Consider the following 27,993-nt stretch of genomic DNA (forward strand, 5'->3'; position numbering starts at 1 on the left):
GTGTTTCTTAATGGTCTCCTGACACTCCCATAAACACATGCCCATTAAATGCACATTCCATGAAAGAACCTTGTACAGAGACTGTATCAATTATCCAGATGGAAGCAGAGACACCCTGTTGGGTAATTTGAGATTAGTTCGATTAAAAGACTGAATTGTAAAGTGCAAGCAGACTTAAGGGAAACCATACAGGATGGGGCAGAATCTGGAGAAAACACAACAGGTGTCTGTAGTCATCACATTAGAGCTGAAGGAACGATAAGGGCCTTGGGACCCTTGCAGCTGTGTGGTGAAGGGCCCTGGCAGGAGACAGTGTGGGATGTGGGGGTATCCATGCAAAGAAAAACCCACCTCATTCTCCTTATGCCATTCAACCTCTTGCCAGTTGGCCTATTACAACTGACAGCCAGAGAGCAGACATAAGTCTAGAAAAGTGTATAGAGTAGATCTAGTGTATAAAGTATAAATAAGCGTATAAAGTGGCAAATGGAAGAGCGTTTACCAATTATACCACCAAATTTAATAACAATGCCTGAATAAAACATATATTTTAGGACAAATGCTAACAGAACCTAGTGCCCCATGTCTCAGTTCTGCAATTCAATCCTCAACTCAAGAAATAGCTCATGTAAAATCATGTTGGATTAACACGTGTAATATTTTATGATTTTTCATGTAGAATATTGCATTATTTTCATCTCAAAAAGTTATCAGAGTTTTTAACCCATTTTTGCAAAATAAGCTGAAATCCACCAAGACAGACTTGCATACAACATAAGGGTCATTGCAGAGACAGAATATATCCCTTGACAGACTAGTGTCCTTTGATGTATTATTTTAAGTTTATAACTCTCTCGACCATACATGTCCACTCATATTGGCAGAAATAAAATCCCACTATTTTTCTCTTTTTTGTATTTACTCTAATATCTCAATTAAGTATGCTGGAAGGTTCATCAGGTACAAGACATTCAAATCATACCAGGATTCAATGTACACTTGCCTACCCACTCTTCATTTTCTATTAAATAGGATTTACTTCAGAATTATAACTAATTAATTAAATTCTGTTGTATTACTATTGTGGAGTATTTGGACTGTCCTGAAAAATGCATTTTTTAAGCTTCAGCTATTATCATAGCAAGTTTATTGCTGTGTCTTTATACACAAATACTAAGAAACAGAGATGAGCACATGAACTTAAACCTAAAACCAGAAATAACAGAATGTAGCATTTTCTTTTGCTAGTTACATTCTACTCTAGGAACATTTAAACTCAGTTCTTGGCAAGGTTCCTCCTTGCTCAAGATCATGCAATCCATTTTTGTTTGTTTGGTTTTAAGTATTAGGCAGTTGGTAAACAGTGGGTGGTCCTTAAGGGGAGTAACTTCTTGGAAAGGAGACTGTTTTTCACCAGGTTTTTTAATAGACCACAACGTTTTAAGATTTGCTTCTCGCATTTGAATTTTGTAGTCTGTCTGATTTCCAGATTCTACTCTGACAAAAATCTACAAATATCATAATTTATTTGTCTGAGCTAGTGGGTCCTGAATGGAAATGGTAGGGTAGGGGAAGCACGTGATGGTCGTCAGTGGTTTTCTGGAACTACATATGCAACGCTTTCTTCTCTCTAAATTCTAACAATGACTTCCGGTCAAGCTGCATTACATAAAGGAGGACTAGAAGCAGCAGATAGGTCGCCTATCAGACACAGGATGGAACAGGAAGGCAGGGAAGTTTGATGTCTTTATGATAACTGTAACAATTTACCAGGAAAAAAAAAAACAGAAATAACCAAACTAGTCTTAAATAAGTCTGATAATGCCTGTGTGTTCTCTTTTCATGGCATCTGAATATATGTATATATAATATATATAACATAAAGTATAAAATTTATCATCTGGTCAGCAACAGGACAATAGAACATGCATATGAATTAAACCCAGGCATTTATCTAGAAAATACAGGCATTCTAAGGCAGGCAGAAGTCATGTAACTTAAGCCATGGGACCAAGCCACTGAGATGGCAGAGTTGAAGAATCTTAATTAAGAGACTTGAAAATGAAAATCAAGGGTCTGAGCTGAAGAGAGAAAACAGATTGAAGTAATAGAGTTTCAGTACCAATGCATGAATAAACAGCAGTAGCAAAAAAGTGGAGCTTGTCTTTTTTTCAACCATTTCCCGCCGAGGGTCAGAAGAAATCCTAGATTGTAGTCAAATCTAAATTAGCAACAGAACACCATTTGGTAAGTCAATAGTGGAGAGAACAGATAAAATGGGGATGTATATTCAGCTTATGATTTGGATGCTACACTTGGTGTTGGTGCTCGATATTATATTTGTTATTCATATAGGCTACTTTATTTAAGAAACAACACTATCGAAGTTACATGGGTTTAAGACAAATGCTCTGCAATCTCTCCCTAAGACCATTGGCTATAGGTTGGAATTTGGTTACAAAATTTATTCATAATTTTACTTGCAACAAATCCAGAAGGTCTTAGTTATTTCACTATGAATAAATATAAATATAAATTAGTTCTATACTTGGTCACAAGAGCAGAAAATGAGTAGGATATTTCAGTATGTGTATATACTACATGATTTATGATTATAAACTTAATTATTTATATACTCTTTCATTCATTCATTCAGCCAGTCATTCAACCAGTCAGTTGGTTGACACATTTTTACTGAGTTCTTTCTAAATGGCAGACACTGCCCTAGATGCTGGAATAACTTGGTGACAGGAGAAACAAGGTCCCCGCAGTGGCAAAGCTTAATGAGATCTAAATGTAAGATGTGTGGCTAAAATAATTAAGAGGAATCCTGAGAGATGCAATACAATACATTGAGGAGATATTTTATGTGTTTAAAAAGCAAAGTAATAAATGTATTTTAGAAAAAGAAAGAATAGAGAAGAAAATAGCATTCTTCAGAAACCTCACACTCAGTGTAACCACTTAATTTTTTAATGTATATTTAATCTATATTGTTTAACAATTTCATTCCCTTTTAAAGCTAGAATCATTCTGTATAAATCATGTCTGACCTGGTTGACTTAATGAATGGTGAAGGTCTTTTAGAGCTGATATGCTGTTTTTTTTTAACCACATTCCACAACGCTGCACAGCATTTCATTATATGGCTGTTCCCATAATATGTTTAATTGTATCCTAACCATTGGACATTTTGAGTGTTTCACTTTTTGAAAGATACATAATTTTGTTAGCATGTCTTTGCTAGTGAATCTAGATAGAATCATTTTATTGTTGCAGACTATCTGATCTCAGAAAACACAATGTTTGTAATATTTATCTTTTATTATTCTTTTTTCCCTTAGGTGTTATTAGAACAGCTTTGCCAAACATGGACAGGGAAGTCAAAGAACAATACCAAGTCCTCATCCAAGCCAAGGATATGGGCGGACAATTAGGAGGGTTAGCCGGAACAACAATTGTCAACATCACCCTCACGGATGTCAATGACAATCCACCTCGATTCCCCAAAAGTATGTTCTCTCCTGTTGAGTTTAAATTAGCATAGCTTAAAAAAAAATCTTACATTTCATTGAATGTTACAGAAATTGTAATAATTTTTCAGACACTTTTGGTCTTTAGGAAGCAGAAGCCAATAGATAAAAATTATGACTTAAGAGTTTCATTTTCCATTAGAATCATGCTCAGTATGACTTTAATATAAAATATTACAAGTCAGTAATAGAACGATGAGTCTTATGTTATTGATTCCTATTCAAATAAAATATTCACAATAGGTCAGAATCTTGCTCTAATTTTTATTTGAAAAAGTAATATAAATACGAAAATCCCATTGTAATTTAAGACTCATATTTATGACACATATGACACCATATTATTTGCTCTGTCATACAATTAGCATAAGAATTATCTGCCTTTCTTTAGCTATTGTATGTGTTGAATCATTTCCATTTACTTCCATGTAAGTATCAGATGATAATACAGTGATGCTATTTACATTACTTTAGTCTTATTTTATTTTAGTTTTGCAATAGGTGAAAATTGCTACAGTTTCTATAATAATAGAAAGGTTCACACCTGTATTTTCTGTGTAACTCTGTGCTTCTTACTGAAAATGAATACTTCTCACTTGTGTTACATCTAGTTTTCTTTTGCAGTATTACATTTAACACCAATCAGTACCTGTTCGATTTCTGGTACATTTTCAAGGATTAGCTCAGTGTTCCTAAGACTTAGAATACAGAAGCTGAAAGTCTCTAACACTGGTTACACAAGGAACTTGATTAAATCTCTAGATACTCATTTGTGTGAACAGTTTAGAGAACCAAAACAAAATGATTTTCTTCTTTCGGTCTCAGTAGGAGACTTTGAGTTCATCTACTAAAGTATAAAACACTGAGAATATTTAACTAAATGGATATTTTATTCCTTTAGCTCTATGGTTTTTCATATTTTACTCCTTTATCATTTTCTCTTAATATCATCAATATACATTTTCTTATGGAAATATTTTACTTAGTGATCAGAAGGTCTAATGACCAAATGTTATGAGTAGCAATTAGAAGTCATCATACTTTAGCAAATGAAATATATGTGACAAATGGTTAGTATAAATATGCTATAATTAATAACACAGAGAGTTTTATGGCAACACTTTTCCTTGCTTTGCTATTAAGGGAAACAGATAAAAGATAAGTAAATATTAAGAGAAGAAAGAAATAGTGCATTTGATTCTCCAACATTTGACATTAAGAAAGAATATGTTCCCAAGTCAAAAAATATTGATTATTTTTATTTTTATTTCTTTTATTTCTTTATTTTTTACTTCTTACATATGTAAGAAGATCATGACCTTATTCACAAGGATGATAGTGAGGTTTTTCAGATAAGACATATAAAACCCAGCCAGTGGAAGGATACAATTTCTGCTGGCATAGATGAAGAGTGGTTGGTAAAAACTGGGCGGAAATCCAGAAAAGTAGTCTGGGGTACAGGGAAATGAAAATATCTCCATGAGAAAGAAGCGAGATTATGTTTAAGAAGACCTGATGGTATGCTCAGGTCCTGTTGATATAGGAAGATCACTTCTAGATCTTACCTAGTGAAAAGAGAATCTGGATAAAGCAATAGTCTTGTTTGGGATTTATTTAAGGTTGAGTATTTAGGTTTGAGGGTAACTAAATGAGAACCACTAGGAAGGAATGTGGGGAATAAGCTCATTGGAGCTTCTGGAACATTTACATGCTATGTCAGCAACTTTATCATTTTTTTTTTTAAGATTTTATTTATTTATGTGACAGAGAGACAGCCAGCGAGAGAGGGAACACAGCAGGGGGAGTGGGAGAGGAAGAAGCAGGCTCCCAGCGGAAGAGCCCGATGTGGGACTCGATCCGGGAACACCGGGATCACGCCCTGAGCCGAAGGCAGACGCTTAATGACGTCTCCAGCAACTTTATCATTATTGTATTCCCTATTCACCACGACACTCTGAGTTCTTTTTTTTTTTTTTTTCATTTTACTGTTAAGAAAACTGAGGCTTAGAGAGGTTAAATAACTTGCTTTAAATAGCAAACTAAAGTAACAAATTTTTTGTGCTGAATTTCAAATTCCTTCTAGTTTAACATAATATTAAAATGAAAAGTTATCCTTTTCTTTTACCTGCCACTCTAAAACCATACTTTTTAGAACACCTGCAAAAAAGGTCACATGACATATGCTGAATTGTCACCATTCATAAACGGAGAAATGAGAGGGCAACGGAAATATACTGAGCAGCTCACCATGATCAAATTATGGTTTACTTGTATTACATGCGTTTTTGAACTATAGTCTGAAAGTATAACAGGTGAGAGAGATTTTTGAATCATGAGAAAGGAGAGGGTTTTCACATGAATAAGAAATTAATCCCCTTGCAATTTTACATGCCATTGTGTCAAGCCCTTTTTACTGTATTGTCATTTTGAATTACATCCTTCAGTGGAAAAGACAGAATACATTTATACACAGAAAAGCCATTTCTTTAGAAGTCAATGCTCTTTTTGCAAGAATATTTCTCACGTGAAGCAATTAAACTGCAAACGTGACATAACATTACAAAATGAAATGATAGTCTTTTCAATGTAAAAGTAAAATATATATACATATTCTATACATAAATAACTTACAAGAGAATCCATACAACTAGCTATATCTGTTCGTGTCTATTAAGCGGTTATTTTTTTTTTAAGATTTTATATATTTATTGGACAGAGAGAGACACAGTGAGAGAGGAAACACCAGCAGGGGAAGTGGGAGAGGGAGAAGCAGGCTTCCCACTGAGCAGCCCCTAATTTGGGGCTCAATTCCAGGAGATCCCAGGACCATAGGATCATGACCTGAGCCAAAGCCAGACGCTCAACAACTGAGCCACCCAGATGCCCCTATTAAGCAATTATACTGAAGACAAAATAAAAACAGAAAACTTCCTCCAGATGAATATCATGAGCTCCAATTTCTCATTGCTTAAAAATGCACAAGATAATTTCTTAAAATCTACTAATCATAATTTGTTTTGGCTTTGCGTGTGTACATACGCATATGTGACACTGTTAAGTACCCATTTCCATCCATTTCCTTCTCTAAATCCATTAGAGATAAAAAAAGGAAATTCAATGGCACATGCATTCGTATCATGCATGTATAAACAATCTACTGTTTATTGTTGCAAAATAGTTGGTTACTGAGACATCAGAACTTCCTGCCAATATGATATGACGATGGTGACAATGATATTGACTAGTAAATTACTATGTGTCATGTACTATGCTAAGTGATTTGCATATATATTCCCCTCTTACTTTTATAATGACTGTATAGTATTTTCTCAATTTTAGAAATAAAGTAGTAAAGCATATTATTAAGAAAAGTTAATGATAGAAGTAAAGTTTTTGGAAGTTAAAACTTTGTCCAAGGTCATGCAGCCACTGGGGAGAGAACCAAGCCTTAATCTTACGTAGTGACTTCAGGTCTCTGTCACTCTCCCTCTTGACAGGCAATTTTCTTCTGATGCCTGTGTTTGGCCTAAAATGTCCTAGAGATAACCCAGAAAACTGTCCCCAAACAAATAGAGAAATAGAAATAACACCTGACATGTTAAAAGAGTTGTACCTGTAGTCATGTAAAGGCAACATATTTTCTTTGCAAAATCTTTTCCATATAGTTATAAAACTACCATCTACCATAATCAAGGATATCTGCAGAGGATTTCCATCTGTTAAAATAATCTACAGAAAAATGCTGATGGTTTCCATTACTTGAATTTTAAATGACAAAACCATCTAACAAGCTGATCTAAATAATGCATTATGAGATCAAATCAATTAAGTGATGTGGTTAATTCACATTAGGCAAAATCTCCATGCTCCACCCACTTGGTCTCTTTCTTCTGTGTAATAATTTTGTAATGAATATGAGAACAACTTAAATGAAGGGAAGCACAATACACATTGGATGAAAAGAGATACTTCATTTATAGGAAATGTAAAGGAGGGTTTACTTCTTTTTTTCTTTTTCAATATAAGAGAGAAAGAGAACTGTTTGTAAGGTAAATAAGTTCAAGCATTGAGAACAGGACATTAATACTTGTTCTAAGAAAATTTCTTAGACGTAAATAAAACAATATTTTAAAGTAATTCTGTTTTAATAAAATATCTACCAAGCATGTTTATATTGACTGTTGCTAGCTATAAGGATTTTGATTCAGTTAAAAGTCAATAATACATTATTTGTGCAATAATTACATTTAAACATATAGTTGTATCCATATTATATAGTTTGTTAATTTAATGAATCAGACACTTGTAAACATTAGACTTTACCCCAGGAAAAGTTGCTATTACCTTGAAATTAACATAAACATAACGTAATAAAATTACAGCATTAACTGCATCAGCCAGCATGTCTATAGCTTAATGAGCAGTGTTTGTTCTTGTTCACACAAACTGCCGAAGACTACAGATCTATGCATAAAATATAAGCATATGCATCTATATATTATTTTCTCTATTATACATTCATGACAGAGAAAGACTACAGAATGCCCAGGTTAATATTGAATTACTAAATAAATAAATAAATGCTGATAACTATATATTTATTTAGTGTAAAATACTGATGTGTTTAATTAAAATATAAATTTCATTTTTTCATCCAGTCATTACTTTTTTGGCGTCCAGGTTAAGATTGGCTTTTTATTTTTTTATTTTTATTTTTTTAAAGATTTTATTTATTTATTCGACAGAGATACAGACAGCCAGCGAGAGAGGGAACACAAGCAGGGGGAGTGGGAGAGGAAGAAGCAGGCTCATAGCGGAGGAGCCTGATGTGGGGCTCGATCCCATAACGCCGGGATCATGCCCTGAGCCAAAGGCAGACGCTTAACCGCTGTGCCACCCAGGCGCCCCGAGTTGTTCATTTTTAAAGCAATATTTATTACAATATATAATCTATAAAGATTTTCATCAGAATGAACATGAGCCCTATTATAACCAGATGGGGGCACAAAGTCTGTTTCTCTTTACCAGTTAGCATCCTTAATTGGAAAACTGTAAGCTTTTAGACTGAAAATTTCTTGGTAAAAAGGTATAATAAGTCTTTATGAATAAAGAAGCTAATTGAATTTTGACAGTTAACTCAGATCCAGCCCTAGAAAATGTACCCTTACATCTTCTAGGTGACCAGGGGGATTGTCATGGGGATGACTGAGATAAACCAGTTCTGTGATTTCAGTTTATTTATACAAATTATATACAATCTGAGGGTATACATGTAAACGGTATGTAAGTTCATGACTTTGTGTATATTTGTAGATGTAAATGTTTATAGAGTTATATGAATGATATATATATATGTATATATATATATATTATATATATACATATATATATATATATAGTCTCAGAATCATTAAATAACACCATGGAGAAAATATGTCCTGGCCTTGGAGTGCAGAAAAGGCACTCTCCTGCCCAATACGCGTGTGAACATGGAAACATGGTCAGCATCACTTCAGTCTTTTTCACAATCTCCGTCTGTTACTGTCAGGACAGTAATTGCCTAGAACTCTCATATCCCACCTTCCTTGGAGACTCTGCTACTGGCCTGCTTCCTACCTGCCGGTCAAGTGCAAATAACTGGTAACACCCCAGCGTGTTCTTAAATCATGTCTCTGAGGGTGAAGCAAAGGCCAGATTTCTGCTTTTAGCACAATCTGCAATCTGTTATCTCAGGGGCAGGAATGGAAAAGAGACAATGCTGACAAGTACTCCGAAAAAAATACTAGAAGAAGCAGGACTAAAATAATGGGTCTTAAGTGGAATCCGCCACTTTGATGAGGATAACTTCTTCAGTCTCATTCAAATATTTGAGATTGGGAGGGTGCTGTGTGTCGGTTTGATCTGTAAGGTTAACACTATAAGAATATATTATTTAGTATAGAAGTTTTGTTGAGGCTTAAGTGAAAACAGGTGAAGGTTTGTGTGTATGTGTTTAAGATTTTATTTATTTATTTGAGAGACCAAAGAGAGAGAGAGAGAGGGAGCATGAGCAGGGAGGGGCAGAGGGAGAGGGAGAAGCCGACTCCCTACTGAGCAGGGAGCTCAACATGGGGCTTGATCCCAGGACCCTGGGATCAGGGCCTGAACCAAAGGCAGACACGACCAATTGAGCCACCCAGGCGCCCCAATGGGTGAAGGTTTTAAGTAGTAATATAAGAGAGTAAAATATATTAATCAGTCAATATAAGTTCATGTTTGTTTATATTTCTCAAATTTACTACTGGTGCTGATTTAATATCAACTTTAGAACATGTTTAAAAAGCATAAAGAGAAAAAATTGTAAATCTAAGAGTTTGGAAATATTGCAAAAGAGCTTATATTACCTGGGTCTTGTAAAGATTGTAGGCATGAGTGATAGGAAGAGTCATCACATTTGATGACTCTATTTCTATTTTTGAAAAACAAGCCAAGACATAATAAAACCAGCATTTTTACTAAGTGGAATAAACACTTCTACTTTAATTCCCAAATGGGTCATTTGTCTGCTTTGATAAAAATGAGCAAGAGATAACAATTTCCTGAAGATGAGGCATGCAAATGAGGACTGGAGTCATATTCACCAATAGTTCTCAAATCACATTTGCCTGAAGAATCCCTTGGGATCTTACGTCCCAGTGATGGAAGCTCTGTTTCTAGTGACACAGCTTGGACTCAGAAATCTGAATTTCAAATACCTAATCTGGTAGATTCTGATGTAGGTAGGCTGCAAAGCATAATTTGAAAATCACTGGTTTACTGTGATGAAGCAGCAAGTGTTGAGAAGACATTTCATTATTCATTAAATAGAGCTAATGACTTAATTATTTCATATCTCATGAGAGCTGTTTTGGTCCATGCAAAATTCCATTCCTACAGATAGATTTGGGTGAAATCTAAATATTAAAATATATTAATTTTAAAACTATTTTGAAAAGTTTTGTTTTTGTTTTGTTTTATTTTGTCTTTTATAATTAAACACTCATATACTTATGTGTCTTGTTTAGAAGTCTTCCAAGGAGCTTACAGAACTAGATACCGATGCTTTGAGGCTAACATGGAGCTGAATCCAATTTGAATGGAAACTCAGTGAATGTGAGCTCCAGAGTCTCCAACGAGAAGGGAATCGTTTCACTACAATCCATGTAGGCAGATGTAAGCAAATAAAAAACAATTAGCACAATTTTAAAATCATTGCTATTATTGTCACATGAATACCACATTATGCTTTATTAATGAAAGTATGAATCTTTCCTTAAGTGATGCTGAAAGCTTTTGGTGGCTTACTTGGTCCTAGTCCCCATGTGGCAAAAGGCACAAGATTGCAGCCTGGTTGTTCCATGGCCCCATTGCCTGATTTGCAAAAGAACTAAGCTTATGAGCTACAACATCTATAGGTCTTTAAGAAACCTGACTTTTAGTTTTAAATTATTTTGTGAATCATATTAAATAAAGTTTAAAATTGAAATGATATTAAAGATATTGTGCTTAATCTCACCAATGTTATTAACAATAATACAGTATCTAAAGACCATGGTCCCTATAAGTATTTAAAATATTTGTTAATATTAATCTGTGCACTTTCCAGCTTACCTGAGTCATTTTCTAACAATTAAAATCCTGGAGAGGTGGCCTGAATGTTTTGGCATCATATAATCCACAATTCAAATGTGATACTTTACCTATGATGTAATAAAACTCGTAGGTTCCTAAACAAACAAGTAAGGTAATGAGAAAGTTTTCCCACCTCCACCTCTCAGCCTTCCCGCAAAAATAGGAGAAAAAACTTATTTTGTGACAATTTCCTGTCAGTCAGAGCAAGTAAATAGATGCCAGCAATAGAATTTATCAGATTTAAATAATAAACCTGTAGGTCTCTGGCTGCAATGCATATATACCTCTTACTCATTAAATCTTCAATTCACATGTCCTCAGTTTGCTTTTCTGCATTTTCCTGCTGGAACTGCATTATCAGGTTCCAAGATTTTTTCCAGGTGGTACAATTGCACTACTCTTTACAGAATATTGTAATGATTTTAGTGAGGACAGCAGCTAATACTTATTGCACATGTACCATATAAAGGCCCCATTAAAACTGCATGTTAACTTCTTTAATCCTTATGAATAGGTGCTGTCTATTTATACACATTTAGAAGAGGGAAGTGAAAGAAAAAGAGATAATAAGAGCTGGAGCCAGGTACTTTGTAGGTGCATGTGTGATGGAGCAGAACAGAACTGGGCAACATATTAAGAGCTGAGATTTTTAAAATATGCACGTTTATGAAGATGGAGATTACTGCTTCCTCCACTGGCACCGTTAGGTAAGAGTGGGAGCCGTGAACGTGAACGTGGGGCATTCAATCTACTTCTCCGCTAATCAAACTGAAAAGACATTCTCTCCAAGGCTGTGAGTGTTTTTATGTTCGTAAGATTTGTAGAACAGAGACACGCTATCCTAGGCTTTGATGGAAAGCTCAGCTTTACCATTAACTCGCTGAGGCCTGAATAAGCTAAATCAATTCTCACTGTCTCATGTTTTTACAATGTTAAAACTAAGATAATAAATAGGGGGACTGCATATCCTGGTTTGCTCCAGACAGTTTCAGTTTTCACTTGCAGTCCCAAATTAATTGCAAATAGTGATTACTTTTACTCTCAAAAGAGGCTTTGTTTGGCTAGTAAATTAAATAGCCATCTTAATAATAATATACAGCACTTCTGGGAGGATTAAGTAAAATAATACAATTGAAGTATCCAACAGTAATTTTTTTTCTCCTCTCCTCCCTCCCACCTTTTTTTTCCTCCCTCTTTTCAACCTTATCCCCATTTCTGTTTTGTACCTATCTCTCCAACTAGACTACGTCATAGGCCCTTTTTATATAATTTCTTTGTGTGTTTTGCTTCCCCTTTATCAGAATTTCCAATTAATGCATGGTGAAATATGGATTGAGGAGAGAAATAGCTCAAGAAATAGCTCATGTCTACATTTGTAGTTGAATTTACCACCAGAAAAGAAAAATCTTAAGACTGATTGTATACCTTTTATACACATGAAAAAAATCAATTTCAGAATGTCTAACTCCATAGAAATATTTAAGAAGTGAATATAAAATAATGCTATCACCAAAATAGTATTATCTTTACCCATGGATATTTTCAATAGACTATTTTGATTTAAATACAATATTCTGATTTCATTTTACTCTAGCCAGGATAAAACACAGTTGCAGGATTAAACTAATTTATGAAGTCTCTAGTTGCTTAATACTTAACAAATTATTACAACTCTCTTTTATGGACAAGTAAAAAGAAATTCTTTTTAATGTGTAGTCTTAGTCTTATGCTATTAAAATATTAGGAGGACCATAGGCTGCCTTTATAGGCTAGGTTGTTTCTCATCTAGCCTTATATCCACTGACTTGTTCCTAAATGATTTTACAGTAAAGGTATTCATGATGTATGTGCATTATAATGATAATGCTATCTTAAAATTTTTTACTCAGAATAAAGTACACATGCTCTGATTGTTAATATCATTTCCCCAGTTTTTTAAAAAAGCTTAAGTTTGTAATTTTCACAGTCTATGAAAATCACTTTAATAGCCAAAATAAAATTCTTGCAACTTTTATATAATCATATATATATATACACACACATATGTATATACTTGATCTTGATTTTTAAGAGATAAGAATTGCATAAGGTATCTTTACTTTTTTCAACCAACAATGACTCTATAAGACAAAGATTTTGATGTATAAATAAAACCACAATGAACATCCCAAATAAGAACATGATCAGACTAATTATTGGCATCACTAGAACACGGTAAATAAATCTGACAGGAATTATTGGGAAAATATTTATGAAGAACATAGCATTTGAGAAGAAATGTAGCATAAGAATTTAACAGATTGGAAGGAGAGGAGTTTGAGACTGCACAGCCCTGATATGCAAACCTGTATTTATGTATGTATGTGTGTGCTTTTCAGTCGAAGGGCAAAGCAGATATCAACATGTTAGAAAAATAACTGATAACCTGGTGAAAACTGAAGTTGAGACTAGATGTGGAGCAAACCCAGGGCAGTTGTTTGGAAAAGATAAGTAGAGCAGAACTGAGAGAGTTTTCAGTAGCAAGAATGGAGAAGACTTCGTGCTTTATTGGATTCAGAGGATAAATAAGATAAAAGAGCATGTGAAGACACGATTTAGGTAGGAAAATGGTTTCTCTATTAATATGCTGAAATTGAGGGGAGATGAACAGGAAACGGTTGAAATATAGGGACACTCAAAGTGAAGTCAGAGAAGCATTTTTTTAAAAGATTTATTTATTTATTAGAGGGAGAGAGAGAGAGAGAGCGAGAGCACACACACAGGGAGAGGGAGGAGCAGACTCCCTGCTGAGCAGGGAGCCCAACTGAGCCACCCAGGCGCTCCTCAGGCAAACATTTTTAAGAGGCATAAACAGAAGTAATTAATGAGGTCTGAGGTATATGGGTAAAATTAATAAGATTCAAGAAGAAATAACTATTTAAATTTTGATTCAAAGAAAATTCAGGAATGAGAACAAATAAAGATACAAGGAGAAACTTAAATACAACCACCTCATACCTTTAATAACACAGGTTTCTAACTGTGGTGAGTATTTTTAATCCTCAATGTGAAACATTCTAAATTCAACGTATATTTCACATGGTTTAAATTTCTCTATTTCATGTTTGCCTTATTATTGGTCTTCGCATGTATTTAGGCAGGAAACTGAACTTCAGTATTTCTTAATGAGAGTTAAACAGAATATAAGAAATAAGTGTGGACACAATACATTTTATACATAAGAAATCTAGTTTATTAACAGATATCAGACAGAATAAATTATAGCACTCAATGAATAACGTTTCATTGATTGCTAGTTTTATTGAAGTGTATATGCAAAAAAGGCTATATCGGGGGTTTTTTGTCTGTATAAAAAAGATTTAAAAATTTAATGTCTTCCCTCAAGCAGCTCTGTGTATAATGGGGAGATTAAGTTAATGGACAATTATACTACTTGAAATAAAATAAATGATAGACATGCACACAGTCACACATAAATGTATAAGATGGGCATCCAAGTCATTACAGAGTAGATCTGAGAGGATTTTGAAGGAAATAATATCTACATTGTTTTCTGAAACCTGTAACAAGAGTTGGTGGAGAGAAAAGGTGTACCAAAATAGTTAGATGGTACAAAACCGTAATGTATTATTTAAAAGATTATATGCATAGAATTGTGAAAAAAATGGAAGTGCAAAGACAAGAACATTTTTCATAAAAAATGGCTTTAAGCTGCCCTTGAAAGAATGAGGAATAGAATTTATACACAGAAAGAAGAGGGGTAGCAAGCCAGTGGACGATTTAGGCATAAGCAGTGAAATAATGAAGACATGCGAAGTATTCAAATAATAAATTACATGTAATGACAGAAAATTTAAACGTTTGTCTACATGTATAATGTATGAATATACGAAGAATATTCAGAAATAACATTTACAGGTCAATGAATTGGATGCTATTGAAAGACTTTGTTTTGGCTAAAAGAAACCAAAATGTTATATAGGAAGAAACTATTATCAAATTTCACTTTTCCAGACTACCTTCATAATGTTTCAAAAAAAAATCTGTTAGAAATTAAACATTTAGGTAAATAAATATTCCCAACTGAATTTAAATTTCAAGCATTTTTCAGGAGCTTAGTTTTATAAGGTGTCAAGTTTATTTATAATTTGTAATAAAAATTCCAGTGCTGCATATTTTCGTGAAACTAGTGGCCAGTATCACTGAGAATTATTTATGTACCATATTTTGTTAGATGGATCAGAAATTACATGGAAAAAGAAAAAAGGAAGGTTTACATATTTAATGGCAGTTTTAAGGGAATATTAAATTTACTCCATAAAATGAATGAACAATGGAATGTTACTGATGGACTGGAAATGTTGTGAACACTTACCAAGATCTCCATCATGGCTTCTGTTACGTAAGGGGGTAACGGTTATATAGATCACATATATTAGAAATGCTTATTTTTGAGGATCAGAAACACTTTTGATTCTGGCAATCATTGAGTAATACAAGTGGATTATGTTTCATATTTCATTTGGAATTAGTATTTTTGGGATCTCCAATGCAATCCCTTGAAAAAAATCATGTTATAAAAAGTAATTAGTTTTTCAGGGAAATACAGATATGTGTTTATTAGATCTGCAAAGTAGCAGAACTATAGTATTAAAGATAATCATATTTACTTGAAAAATTTTATACTTGAAAGCTGGAAGCTATGTAATAAGGAAGGCATTATTGGAAGGACAGAAAGAAATGTAATAAATGTCCCTTCCTTTCTTGGGTGCAGAAGCAGAAGTAATTTTAATTTTAGAGCCACAGTGCTCTTTTCTCTATATCTTCATTGATTTTATTCTCTAAGCATTGAAAACGGAAATTTTCCCCAAGCCTATCCAACCCCAGTTGACCCTTAATTGGGATTTGCATTTATCAGTGTAGCTGAAATTGAGAATAATCTGAACTATTTGCATTATAAAAGAGCTTATTTGTTGGGGCACCTGGGTGGCTCAGCTCAGGTCATGATCCCTGGGTCCTGGGATGGAGTGAGCCCCACTTCTGGGTCCTGGATCTTGCCCTGCATCTGGCTCCCTGCTTGGTAGGGAGTCTGCTTCTCCTTCTCTCTCTCCACCCTCCTCCCCACTTTTGTATGCTCTCCCTCTTACATAAATAAATAAATAAATAAATAAATAAATAAATAAAATCTTAAAAAAAGCTTATTTGTTAACCCGATATTGTCTCCATTTGAATAACATTGAGACAGTGAAACCAGGTGAACTGGAATGGGCAGACCAAATGAGGGACTTTAGAGCAGAGGTGCCACTTGATTGGTTCATCTCACCGCCTATGAGTGACTGGTTGTATGCACCGCAGTTTCCTCATTTGTAGACTGGTAGAGTGGTGTGCTGGAGCTGACTGTATTGATCCTCAGAGCCGACTGTGCACATCTCCCAACTCTGTTCAGTGATTTCACATTGGCTTGAAATCAAGCATGCTAGCCGTTCTTTCACCCCCCAGACTGAGAAACCCTAAAAGTCTGGGCTTACCCCTATCTGTTCTCTCTCTCTACTCTGATCTGGTTGTTAAACATTTACTGGAACATTACTGACTGGGAATCATAGTAATAGTATCTATCTCATACTCTCAATGTGAAGATAAAATTAGTTAATAAGGGGAAAGTGCTTAGAAAAGTACCTGGGACTAGAAATCCCTATACAAATAATTGCTATGATGATTGATGATGATGATGATGTGTCTATTCTACTTAAAGAGTAATCTCTATTTAAGTTCTTTTTTTCCTTCATATTGACACTCATAAATTTTCCAAAAGTTCATATATGTCCTTGCACCAGTCTTCTCAATGATAGAAGACATGCAGTTTCTACCTGAAAGTGATAGGAATGATCCTGTCTGTCCATGCGGTGCAGCACAGAAAATGGAGTGCTAGTTGGAGAGGACAGACAGAGTAGACATAGGAAAGCCAGTTAGCAGACAACTGTAGTGATACAAACTGTGTGAGTTACTGAATCTGTGATGGTGGTACTGATGATAGTGGTGAAAAATGGCAAGATGTGGTTAGATTTAAATGATTTTAGAAGGTAAAAAAAATCAACAATATTAATGAATTTGCCAAGAGGGGGATTCCAGTCTGTGGAACTGCAGTGGTAGTAATATTATTTGTTGAATATTATTTGTTGAGACATACAACATTAGGGCAGCTCTTCTAGAGTCATAGGAAGTCTATGAATTCAGTTTTGAATATGTCAAAGCTGAGATACCTTGGAGATATCGAAGTGAAATTTTGTAGTAAGATAATATTTTCTCAAGGATGAATGAAACGCAAAATATGTATATGGCTAGAATTAAAATATAAAGAATGTTTAGCATAAAGATAGATGAAATTAACTAGATGAGGAAAGCCTAGGTAAAGACAGCTTGAGACAAAGGTTCTTAATTGTGATCGCAAAGTAGAACAGGAGGGAGTTTAATCAATTCTGTGGTTCAGTTCTAAACTCAAAACAATTAAATTGGAATCTTGCAGGTGGCTCTTGGGCTTTTTTTTTTTTTTTTAACTTTCCATATAATGTCCTTAGGCAGTCAAATCTGAGGATCATTTATCTACATTCTCTTTAAAATACCAACAAAGGACACTAAGAAGAGCAAGCTATGTGGTGGGAGAAAACTAGAACTAGGATAGAGTGACATAGATATTAAGGAGCAGTGTGCTTCTGGAAAAGATGGAATGACCGAGTGTTGAATGCTACTGAGATGTTACCACCGGATTCTGTGACATGGATGTCATGGAGATCTCAGGGGAAACTGTTTTAATAGAGTGGTGAGTTCAGAAACTATTTAAAGCTGCTTATGGAGTGATTGTTAGATAGGAATAGGTAACAATGACTGTCTTTGACAAGTTTTGTTGGAAAAGGAAAAGAAAATTGAGAGGTTAGCTGGATTTTGGAACAAGGGAAAAAGAGTGGAGCTACCCTTCCCTTCCCTCTTAGGTGAAGGAAGCCTTCTTCACCAAGGACCAAAGGTAAAATCCAGTATATGCTGCCATATTTTTTCAGAAAATGGGAGAAATCCATCATCTGAGGCTTGCTCTTGCTTAAGAAAGTGAAAGTGTCCTCAGAAAGAGCAGAGACAGCGGAACAAGCTTTTGCTTGGGAAAGTAGTTATATGACAACAAAAGGTGGATTTAGAAATGTGTAAGCAGAATGACCAATCCAGAGCCATTTTAAGTTCTGCCAAAGAGATTTCCCTTGAAGTGAGAAGCAGTGTGTGGAATGGATTGTTGGGAGATCCAGAGGCTGAGAGGAATGTTACATCAAAGCAGAGGTAATGCCTTTGTCATGCATATGTAGTGGAAGGAGCTCCCAAGGGCCTCCCAAAAGAACCATTAGAGCCAGTGAGGTTGGTCTCAGAGAAAAGTAGAAACCATACTTTGAATTTTGAAATTTACTCCTTTCCCAGGCTAGCTATATGTGGTATGATATTCTCTTGTGACACTGAGTAGAGGCAGTGAGCCAGACCTCCCAGTCAGCCCTGAGATCATGAGGATAAACAACTGATAGATTTTCAACCATTCTGTTTTTCACCTTCAAAACAGTGTTCAGTAAATTACACGAGATGGTCAACGCTTTATTATAAAATAGGCCATCTGTTAGATGATGTGGCCCAACTTTAGTCTAACGTAAGTGCTCTGAGCATGTCTATAAGGGAGGCTAGGCTAAACTATGATGTTTAGTAAGTTAAGTGTATTAAATGCATTTTTGACTTACACTATTTTACAATTATGATGGGTTTATTGGGACCAACCCCATTGTAAGTTGAGGAAGATCTGTAGTAAAGAAGTAAAGCAGAGATCTGTGGAAAATAAGTTAGTTTAAAACAGAGGTCATAGCAAATAATAATAAGTTACCTTTGCAAATTTGTATGCTTTGCAGCCAATCTTGCAAGCGCATTTGAGGTTAGTAATCAAAATTTATAGTAGTATCCAGCTGTTTCACTTTGGTTTTCCTCTGTCAGGGGCTCCTCCTTGAAAAAGACAGTAATTATCATTATCAAAGGTTGAGTTTTACCAGACAGCAGTGATAACATGAGCAAGATATATAGCCCACAGGTTAATATGATATTGAAATGACAAAATGTGTTTTAGTTGGATGAGGAAGAAAAAAGCAACAGAAAAATGACAATGACTTACTGGATGTAGAGAGTTCAATATAGTGACATTAACTAACATTAAATTTATTTATATTTGATATTAAAGTTGATACTTATTACCTCTATATAAATATATATTTATGTTACATAAATTGGTCAAAGTGGTAGTAATTGAACAAACAAAATAGGAAGGTAGAAGATTATGATAGTTTTTGACTTTGTCACATAGTTTCTACTATTTGGAATGTTTTCAACCAGCTGACCTCACAGACCCAACTTCATCTAGTTGACTTAACTCAGATTCTCAGCTTAAATATCATAAAAAGTGCATAGAATAGTGTTAGCTTTCCTGATGTGATTTACCAATTCTACTTCATTTGTGTGATTGTTTAATTAATACCTACCTACCTCACTAGGTAATAAATGCCATTGGGATAACTGTACTTTGTTTTGCATTTTGTTTTTGTTTTTTCTTTATCATTCCATGGAGCAAGCTACTAAAAATTTGCAGTGAATCACATATCAATAATCTGAGTTATTGGAAGGCTTACCAACTAATCTACTACCCAAAGGAAATTTAAAAAGGACAGTTCAGCATCTAGCCCTAAAATTTTGTGTTGTGTACGGCTGCTCAGAACTAGAAAGTTTAGAGGAATGAATTTCTCATATCTCTGGGAAAAGAAATATTGCTATTATTGTATAGTATTTATAAAATTTTATAGAATTTATATAAATCCATCAATATATTGAATATTGTGTATATGGCATTTCATTTTCATGGATATGGTTAAGTAAAGTCTAGACGAGGCAATTATAACTTTTGTAAAAAGATGCAGTAATTTGGCCAATACAGTAAAGCTCTTGCTTCCAAATATTGGAAACTACTAGAAATTTGTTCATCCTAGACCCATCCTAAGAATGAGCAGGACTGGATGTTTCTGTTATTACTGAGAGATTCCATTCACTGTATGCTTAGTATGCTTGACTAAAATCTAGTTTGAATCCAACTTTGTTATCAGGATGGTTTTTCCTTGTGGACTATATTTCTATTACTTTAATTTGGACATATTGAAAATACTCACAGCTTCAGGCTTTTGAGGAAATAGAGGGCATTTCAAACGTTCTTCAGCCACCAAGATATTTTTATTCTTGAATCCTTCAATTTTGAAGATATGGGAAAAATGCTTCAGCGAAAATGAAAATGGCTTTTCAGAACTTTTTTAACAATTCCCTTTCTTTTGTCTCCATACCTCTGTAGGCAGTTTCCTGTTGATTACTGCCAATCCTACAGGAAAATAGTATAATCCAGTTATGGAAATTATCTATAGAATTACTATTTGAAGAGTAACTATTGTAATAGGTATTACTTAGGGGTTTCATGAATTATTATATAAGTGACATCATCATCATTATCATTCCAATTTTACAGATCAGGAAAAAAAGATTAAATATTTTGCCCCAGTTGACAGAACTAATAGGAGGCTGTAACAGGTTAATAATTTATATGAAGCTCCTTTTTACTCATACAGAAATGTTGTTTGCTTCCCTTTCCTTTTTAAATTTTCTTTAGGTAAGGTAAAATCATTTTGTGTGCTGTTATTATATTTCCTTAAGAAATTAAAACAATAAAATATGATAAATATCATTATGTGATTAGATGGTAAATCACATACACACACGTGTGGGATCACTGTTTGAATAATTAAATGAATTGAATCATTGAATCAAAAGTGTAATGGTAATATACCTTAATTTCTAAAGTTTAAACATAAATGTAATACTTCAAACAATTATCTATTTATGTGGTCTCGGATAATATGTTTTCATGTTCCTAAAAATGTTTAACATTCTTAATCAATTTGAAATAATTTCCACTTAAACTTTCCAATATTTTTATTTTTCTATTATTTTAAATTATACATTCATTACATCCAAATTCATCACTTTTCATATATAGTACAGTAGGTTCTCTGTGAAGTGAACATTGACTTCTTATATATTGTTTTGAGTAGCTTCAGCTATTATAATAAACATAAAATAAAATGGATTTCAAAAGAGAATTTGTAATGGATTACCCCATTTTCTTTTTACTTGCTATTCTTATTACTGCATGTTGTTGGAGTATTATATAATTCATTCACTTCATCTATTTTTGAAGTCCTAAAACTTTTATTTCTGAGGAGATTATAACATATTAATGTTTTGTTGGGTAAATATATCTCTTTTGGTATTTTCATCATACTTGGAAAGTTTTCAAAGAAAAAAGGGAAGGAAAACTTATTGTATATCCTTTCTCCTGGTTTCAGTGAATGCCCCCTGTCACACACACAAACCCAGTGTGAGCCCTAATAACCAAAATATAATCACAGTATATATTTTTAAACAACATACTTCCTGAGAGGAGACCCATTTATCCAATAACTGAGTAACAGATACTTTTACCTTTGAGATTAACAGGGAGCATTATCTGTAAGAAATTTTAGAATTTGATCTCTATAATTCCGAGTTCACTGCATGCAATTTTCTCCTTTTCCGTGGGAACATTTTTTTTTCGTTTAAACACAGCATGCATATTTGATACGTATGTAAGTATATATTCTTATTGACTCTGAACAATTTCTTGTCACCCGTTTTATTTCTTAATCTGTGTTGTACAGGTAGTGCCATTAAGTTGTTTCATATGCGTCAAAAGTAGGACACGTAGAAGTTGACAGCGCTGTAATTACATAGTACATCAAAAGCGTTCCAAGTTTGGCACAGCTGAAGATTACTTCAGTTTTGAATTAATCTGAATGACCCCAACTTTATTGCTGTCGAGTTTCTAGAAATGATAAAATGTCAAGTCCCTGGAAATAAACCGACAGAACCTAAAAGAAAATGACATGACTAATGCATAGTTTCTCTGACTTGTTCCATATTCTGTAGACTTTATTACTAACTACAATATTTTATTTAGAAATGTTTGTCTTAATGAATGTGTCTTTCACCTTTCTAAAATGTGTCTGCAATATAAAGAACAAAAAATTCAGTGCTCTGCATATTTGTGTTTTATGTACACTAAAATCTCAGTACACAGAGAAGATGTAAGTGGTGAATCACTGTTTCACTTCTACTGTATCTTCATTTTGGTGGCACATGTTAGTGAATGCTATTGAGTCAGTCTTTTCTGAAGAATGCTACTATTTCAATTTATCTCGTTTTCCAATGCCATTAGATAATTATAAAATTTTGGGGCATACTGGATGCTGACCACTTTTGAAGAAACTGTTGTTTAACTTATATTGACATCGTACTACAAGGAATAGGTATTTTCACATTTATTGTTATTGGCTTCATAAAATGTTCTTTTATAAAACACAAAACTCATATCTCAGCATATCATCCTGAAAAGGGGAACTCTCATTATAGTCTGCATTATCGGATGTCCTTCAGTTATCTTTCAGATTTAAAAATTCTCACGTTGGAGGGTCTCCATTCTGGCTAAGGTTTTTACTTTCACTAACTGTAATCTCTTAATGATGATGCCAGACTAGATTATTTGCCTTGATTTTTAATTATTTTAATCTGGCTTTTCACTGTTCAAATGAAAAGCTAACTTATAAAAGGATCAGATAGAGTAAGGAGAAATATTACAAGCCCTTTCAGCCGGCTGTCCATCATTTCCTAAAGATTCCATCCAACCCTCCCCCACCTCCCTCACCATTGCCACCACCTTGCACTGCTGACCATGTTTGACGTTTGAAATCCACTACACATGGCAGCTGCCTATCTCTCCCAAATCCCTGTCTGTCAGCTCTGTCTTTGACAATTTTTTCATCTTAAGTTTCCTAATTCGATATCCTGTTAGAGGAAGATGTATAGTACATTATTCAACATAGACTTCCATTACTCTATTTTATCAAGAAAAAATTCAAGGCCTTTCTTAACACATATTGATGTAGCATGACATTGGAATATGACTAATTCTAGCATAGATTCAAGGCTTTTGGTGTTTCTTCAGGTTCTTTATCACAATCATAGGACAAGAGGCAAAGGGTGTGGACATGTTTCTGACTAATGATACTTCTGCTTAATAGGCATTAAGAAAGGAAGGAAAAAAGGAAATGAAAAATAACACATGTATAAGAAGTTTAGTACAACCGTAAATAACTGTTGCATAATTTCTTGTCATGTTATAAAAGAATTCAGGCATCATTGGGGCGCCTGAGGGGCTCAATCAGTTAAGCATCTGCCTTCGGCTCCGGCCATGATCCCGAGGTCCTGGGTTCTAGCCAGGAATCAGGCTCCCTGCTCAGTGGGGAGTCTGCTTCTCCCTCTCCCTCTGCTATTCCTCCTGCTTGTCCTTTCCCTCTCTCTCCCTCTTTCTGTCAAATACATAAATAAAATCTTAAAAAAAAAAAAGAATTCATGCATCATCGTATTTGCTAGTATCTCAGAAGTGCTTCAATCGGATCAGGGTTTAATATGGCTATTGTGAAACACGTATACTCTTTAGAAAGTCAGCTGCAAAATGTTCCGTTTGTGAAGTCATGGCTATTTGAACTCAGACAGATTCCACTGCATATCTGTCTTTACCTTTCTTGTAGACAATGTATATACAATGTAACCTATGATTTTAGTCTTCCTCTTTGCTCTGGTTGCCTCAAGTCCAAACCCTACTTTAAATCCTGCAAACTTCGAACATCTGTCTACGACAGCCACTGTGTGAAATGTTTAGGGAGTAAAATCTAATGACATAATCCTAACCTATGAAAAGTTGCTAGCTTGATCAGTCATCAAAACTACTTCTTTAACCAAAATTCTTTTGTAATGTCTGTGTAACGCTCCATTATTACCACTTGGATTATTATTATTAACTTGCCTGTTTCTGATTTGTTTATTTATGTAAGTTTTACATTTGTTCTTTTAGAAAGATTTGACATATTCCCCTTTGAAGGCAGGTATACTGTTAATTATCAAATTAATTGAACACTATTTTTGGACCGCTGTAAAAATGTACTTTCTCTTTTACATGAAATCAAACAAATTTAGGTAAATATTTAGCTCTTTTGAGATTAAATAGATGTTTCAAAGAGGTTATGTCCATTGAATGTAAATAAGGCTGATTTTAACATGATATGAGCAAGTGGTGGATATCTTTTTTTATGGGGGAGATGTGAACGGTATAGGACAAGGTTTGACTGCTAGCAGGGCTAATGAAAGAACTACAAGACTTATAAAATAATTGGGAATAAAAAGGAAGGTATTTGGTAAGATCACTACAAGGTGTGATTGATTATTTTTCCTCATATTTCTTGAAGCCAATAGCTGAAATATTGAAATGTGGTTTGATGAATGAACTTTACCATTCAAGAAACATATTAAAGGCCTTCCTAATTTAATTTCTATAAATGTAACTAGAAGTTCTAAACAAATTAATTACCCTGGTGCTTTAATCATGGGAAAGTACAATCCAAAATACAGTAATAGAAATTAAAACTGGAAAGCAGATCTCAAAATTTAAACTTTGCATTTTTGAGTTTAGTTTTAACTTCATATTCTCCCATACTCTTCCTTTCCTTATTTTGATTTAAACAGACTGCCATTTCATCCTTTAATAATATTTTGATGACAGGTCAGTAAAATAGCTTATATCTTTTTCTTCATGTTATGCCATACAAAATTTCTAAAACTCTTTAAAGTGATGTATATATTTTCATTTTTAAGGGATATTACAAATTTTCCTGATTCTGGTGTATTTTATATAGATAAGAATTTTTCTAGGTTTTTCTGACTCAGTATCAAATTCTTAGTAATATATGTGCTCCACCTGGTGGTAAAAAAAAAAGCAGGAGCAAATTGAACTTTATATCCTGATTTTAGATGTGTCTGAGGTACCTTGTAGGATACCCAGTAAAAATCTACTCAAAACTAAACATAAGTTGAATATTAGTCAGTAGTATAATACACTTAAATCCATTATGGATTAAAATTTTGTTTAACCAAAAACATAATCATTTTACGGGCTGTTTTTAGCTTAATGATTTACACTTACTGGGTAAATACTGTCTATATATGTATGGAATATAAATAATAAAAATACATAATGTCTAAATGTATTAGGAAATATAACCTTAACTTTCTATAAATATCTAACTATCAATCATCTATCTTTCTTTTATCTCTGTCTTGTATCCTGGATTCTATTCTATTGGTAACAATTAATTACATGGATTTTCCTGTCCTTCCATTTGATAGTAGGTGCACTTTGAAGCTGTTGGTATGTAAAATACTTCCTCACAATAATATAAATTTCACACACTTTACTATTTATAATTCCCAATTAAAATTCTAGAGCAGGACTTATTGAAGTTAAAAGTAAAGTTGTTATTCCTCATCATAATTCTTAACTTGACAGCAAACTCCTTTTCGTTTTTGCACTATTATGTTCTAAATTTGATTTGCTTTCTGTATAGTATATTTTTCTATCCTAGTAATCTTTCTATACACTTTCCTAACTCCATGTCAACATGAATTATACATTTCTTGTCAGGTATCTTCCATCTGAAAGTTCCTGAGTCTTCTCCTATTGGCTCTGCCATTGGAAGAATAAGAGCTGTGGATCCTGATTTTGGACAAAATGCAGAAATTGAATACAATATTGTTCCAGGAGATGGGGGAAATTTGTTTGACATCGTCACAGATGAAGATACACAAGAAGGAGTCATCAAATTGAAAAAGGTACATAAACAAGTTTTTGGACAGTTGACTACCCACTATTAATTAAAGAACAAAATGATGGAAAGTTGAAAAAGAGAGAAATTTTAATTTCCTTCAATTAGCAATATTTTAAATAAAAAATAGACCAGGTAACTCTGAAGTATTCACTTCCTCAGGCACGTGTATTCTTGCAATTCAACAGATACATATTTTTTGTTGAAACATCAGGTCTATTAATTGACTAAATTATTTAAACATTCTTTCCAGAATTTTATTGTAATTTAATTTTTTATTGTTGCAAACTTAAACAAAAAGATTAGCTTAAAAGTAAGATCTAGAAGTAAACTCTAAACCCACCAATTGGTCTTGCCCCTCTCATGATTTTTCTGAGAATACAAATATCTAATTCCCACATTGTTATTGAGAATTTATAACCTAGTGGAAGAATCCCTATGTCAGTAAGTTGTACTACTGAGGAATGGAAGAGCAAGGGTAATGTTGGGCTTGAGGGGGTTTTAAGGAGGTAAGTGAAAAGAAAGATTAATGAGAGAGAGAGGGAGGGAAAAGGGGAGGGGGCAAGAGGGAGAGGCAGAGGCAGGAAGGATCAAGGAGAAAAAGAGAGGGAGGGAGGGAGGGAGTGAAAGGGGGACTGTGATGGGAAGCCATTTAGTAATATTAAATAGACTTGTACAGAAGAGAATTGCAAAAGGGGCGAACACAATTTGAAATATTACCAAGGGTATAGTCTGTCTTTTGGTGGGTTGGCATGAAGAAGGGGCATGCAAACATGAGAAACAGAAAAATCATAATTATGTTGGGGGTGTGTAGATTGTTTCCATAACAGTGAAGCAAATTATAGGAATTTTCAATAACGGAGTGCAGGCAAACTATTGAAACTCATTTAATTTAGTACTGCTTTCCTCTCTCCTGCAAAGTATGTTCTATTTCCCCCAAACTGCAGTATATCATATGCATTTAATAATTGTGATTATTTTAGCCTACAAGAAGTAGTTTTGCAGTCATTCCCATTAATTAGGCTGCTGTTTCCATATTTGCTCAGGAACTCTGAATTTTAACAAAGAAATAATACATATGGCAATAAAAATAATACTGAAAAGAAACACAATTTTCATATAGATTATTTATCGCTTTTTATTTCCACTACTGAACATAAATTGTACCTTTTCTAGAAATTACTTTAACCACACGATCTCATTCAGCAAAATTATACCTTCATGTTGTATTTTCAAAGTACATTTTAAAAAGTATGTGTCAAATTCTTATTAACTTTACTTCTTTATTGTTTGTTCTTGTTTTGCCCATTTTTCTCTTTTCTATTCAGTCAGTAACAAGTCAATGAGAGTCTTCTCACTTATTTTTTCTTAAAAAATAACTACATTTAAATGATTTACAAGTGTTAATTTAAATGGAGCAAATATGTATTTTCTTAATAATAAGAAAAATACTAGAAAATATTTTACATCAACAGTTCATAAAATTTAAGTATGAGATTAAGTAAATTTACAAACTAAAACTTAGGTACAGAAGAGTCAATATTGTATATAATATATTTTTAAAATTTATATATGAATGTATGTTTATAGTTATTACAACTATATTTTATATTTACACATGTTTTGTATTTATATTTTTATTTATACACATTTACCATCTCTGCCAATAAATGATTGGTGTCTAAGTGTTTATCTGGGAAAATGTGTGGCACTCTTATTCTTCCACTAGGATATAAATTCTCAGTAACAATATAAGAATTAGATATTTTATTCTCAGAAAAATCATGAGAGGGGCAAAACCAAGCTTGGTGGGTTTAGAGTTTACTTCTAGATCTTACTTTTAAGTTAATCTTTTTGTTTAAGTTTACAACAATAAAAAATTAAATTACAATTAAATTCTGGAAAGAACATTTAAATAATTTAACACAATGGAAAAGGGAGTGGTGTGCTAA

The 27,993-nt window shown here is 33.7% G+C and overlaps 1 protein-coding gene across 5 annotated transcripts in view; it reads left to right on the forward strand.

The window, feature by feature from the left end:
* Positions 1-27,993, forward strand: part of LOC100471557 (cadherin-12) — a 1,012,668-nt gene that overhangs the window by 918,355 nt on the left and 66,320 nt on the right. For all 5 annotated transcript variants that reach the window (XM_034657064.1, XM_034657066.1, XM_034657065.1 and 2 more), the window contains 2 exons: positions 3,345-3,512; positions 25,861-26,048. In XM_034657064.1, coding sequence (XP_034512955.1) covers positions 3,345-3,512; positions 25,861-26,048 — 356 coding nt within the window. The remainder of the gene's footprint in view (positions 1-3,344; positions 3,513-25,860; positions 26,049-27,993) is intronic.

This window comes from Ailuropoda melanoleuca, chromosome 3 (assembly GCF_002007445.2).
Source record: "Ailuropoda melanoleuca isolate Jingjing chromosome 3, ASM200744v2, whole genome shotgun sequence".
Lineage (NCBI taxonomy): Eukaryota > Metazoa > Chordata > Mammalia > Carnivora > Ursidae > Ailuropoda > Ailuropoda melanoleuca.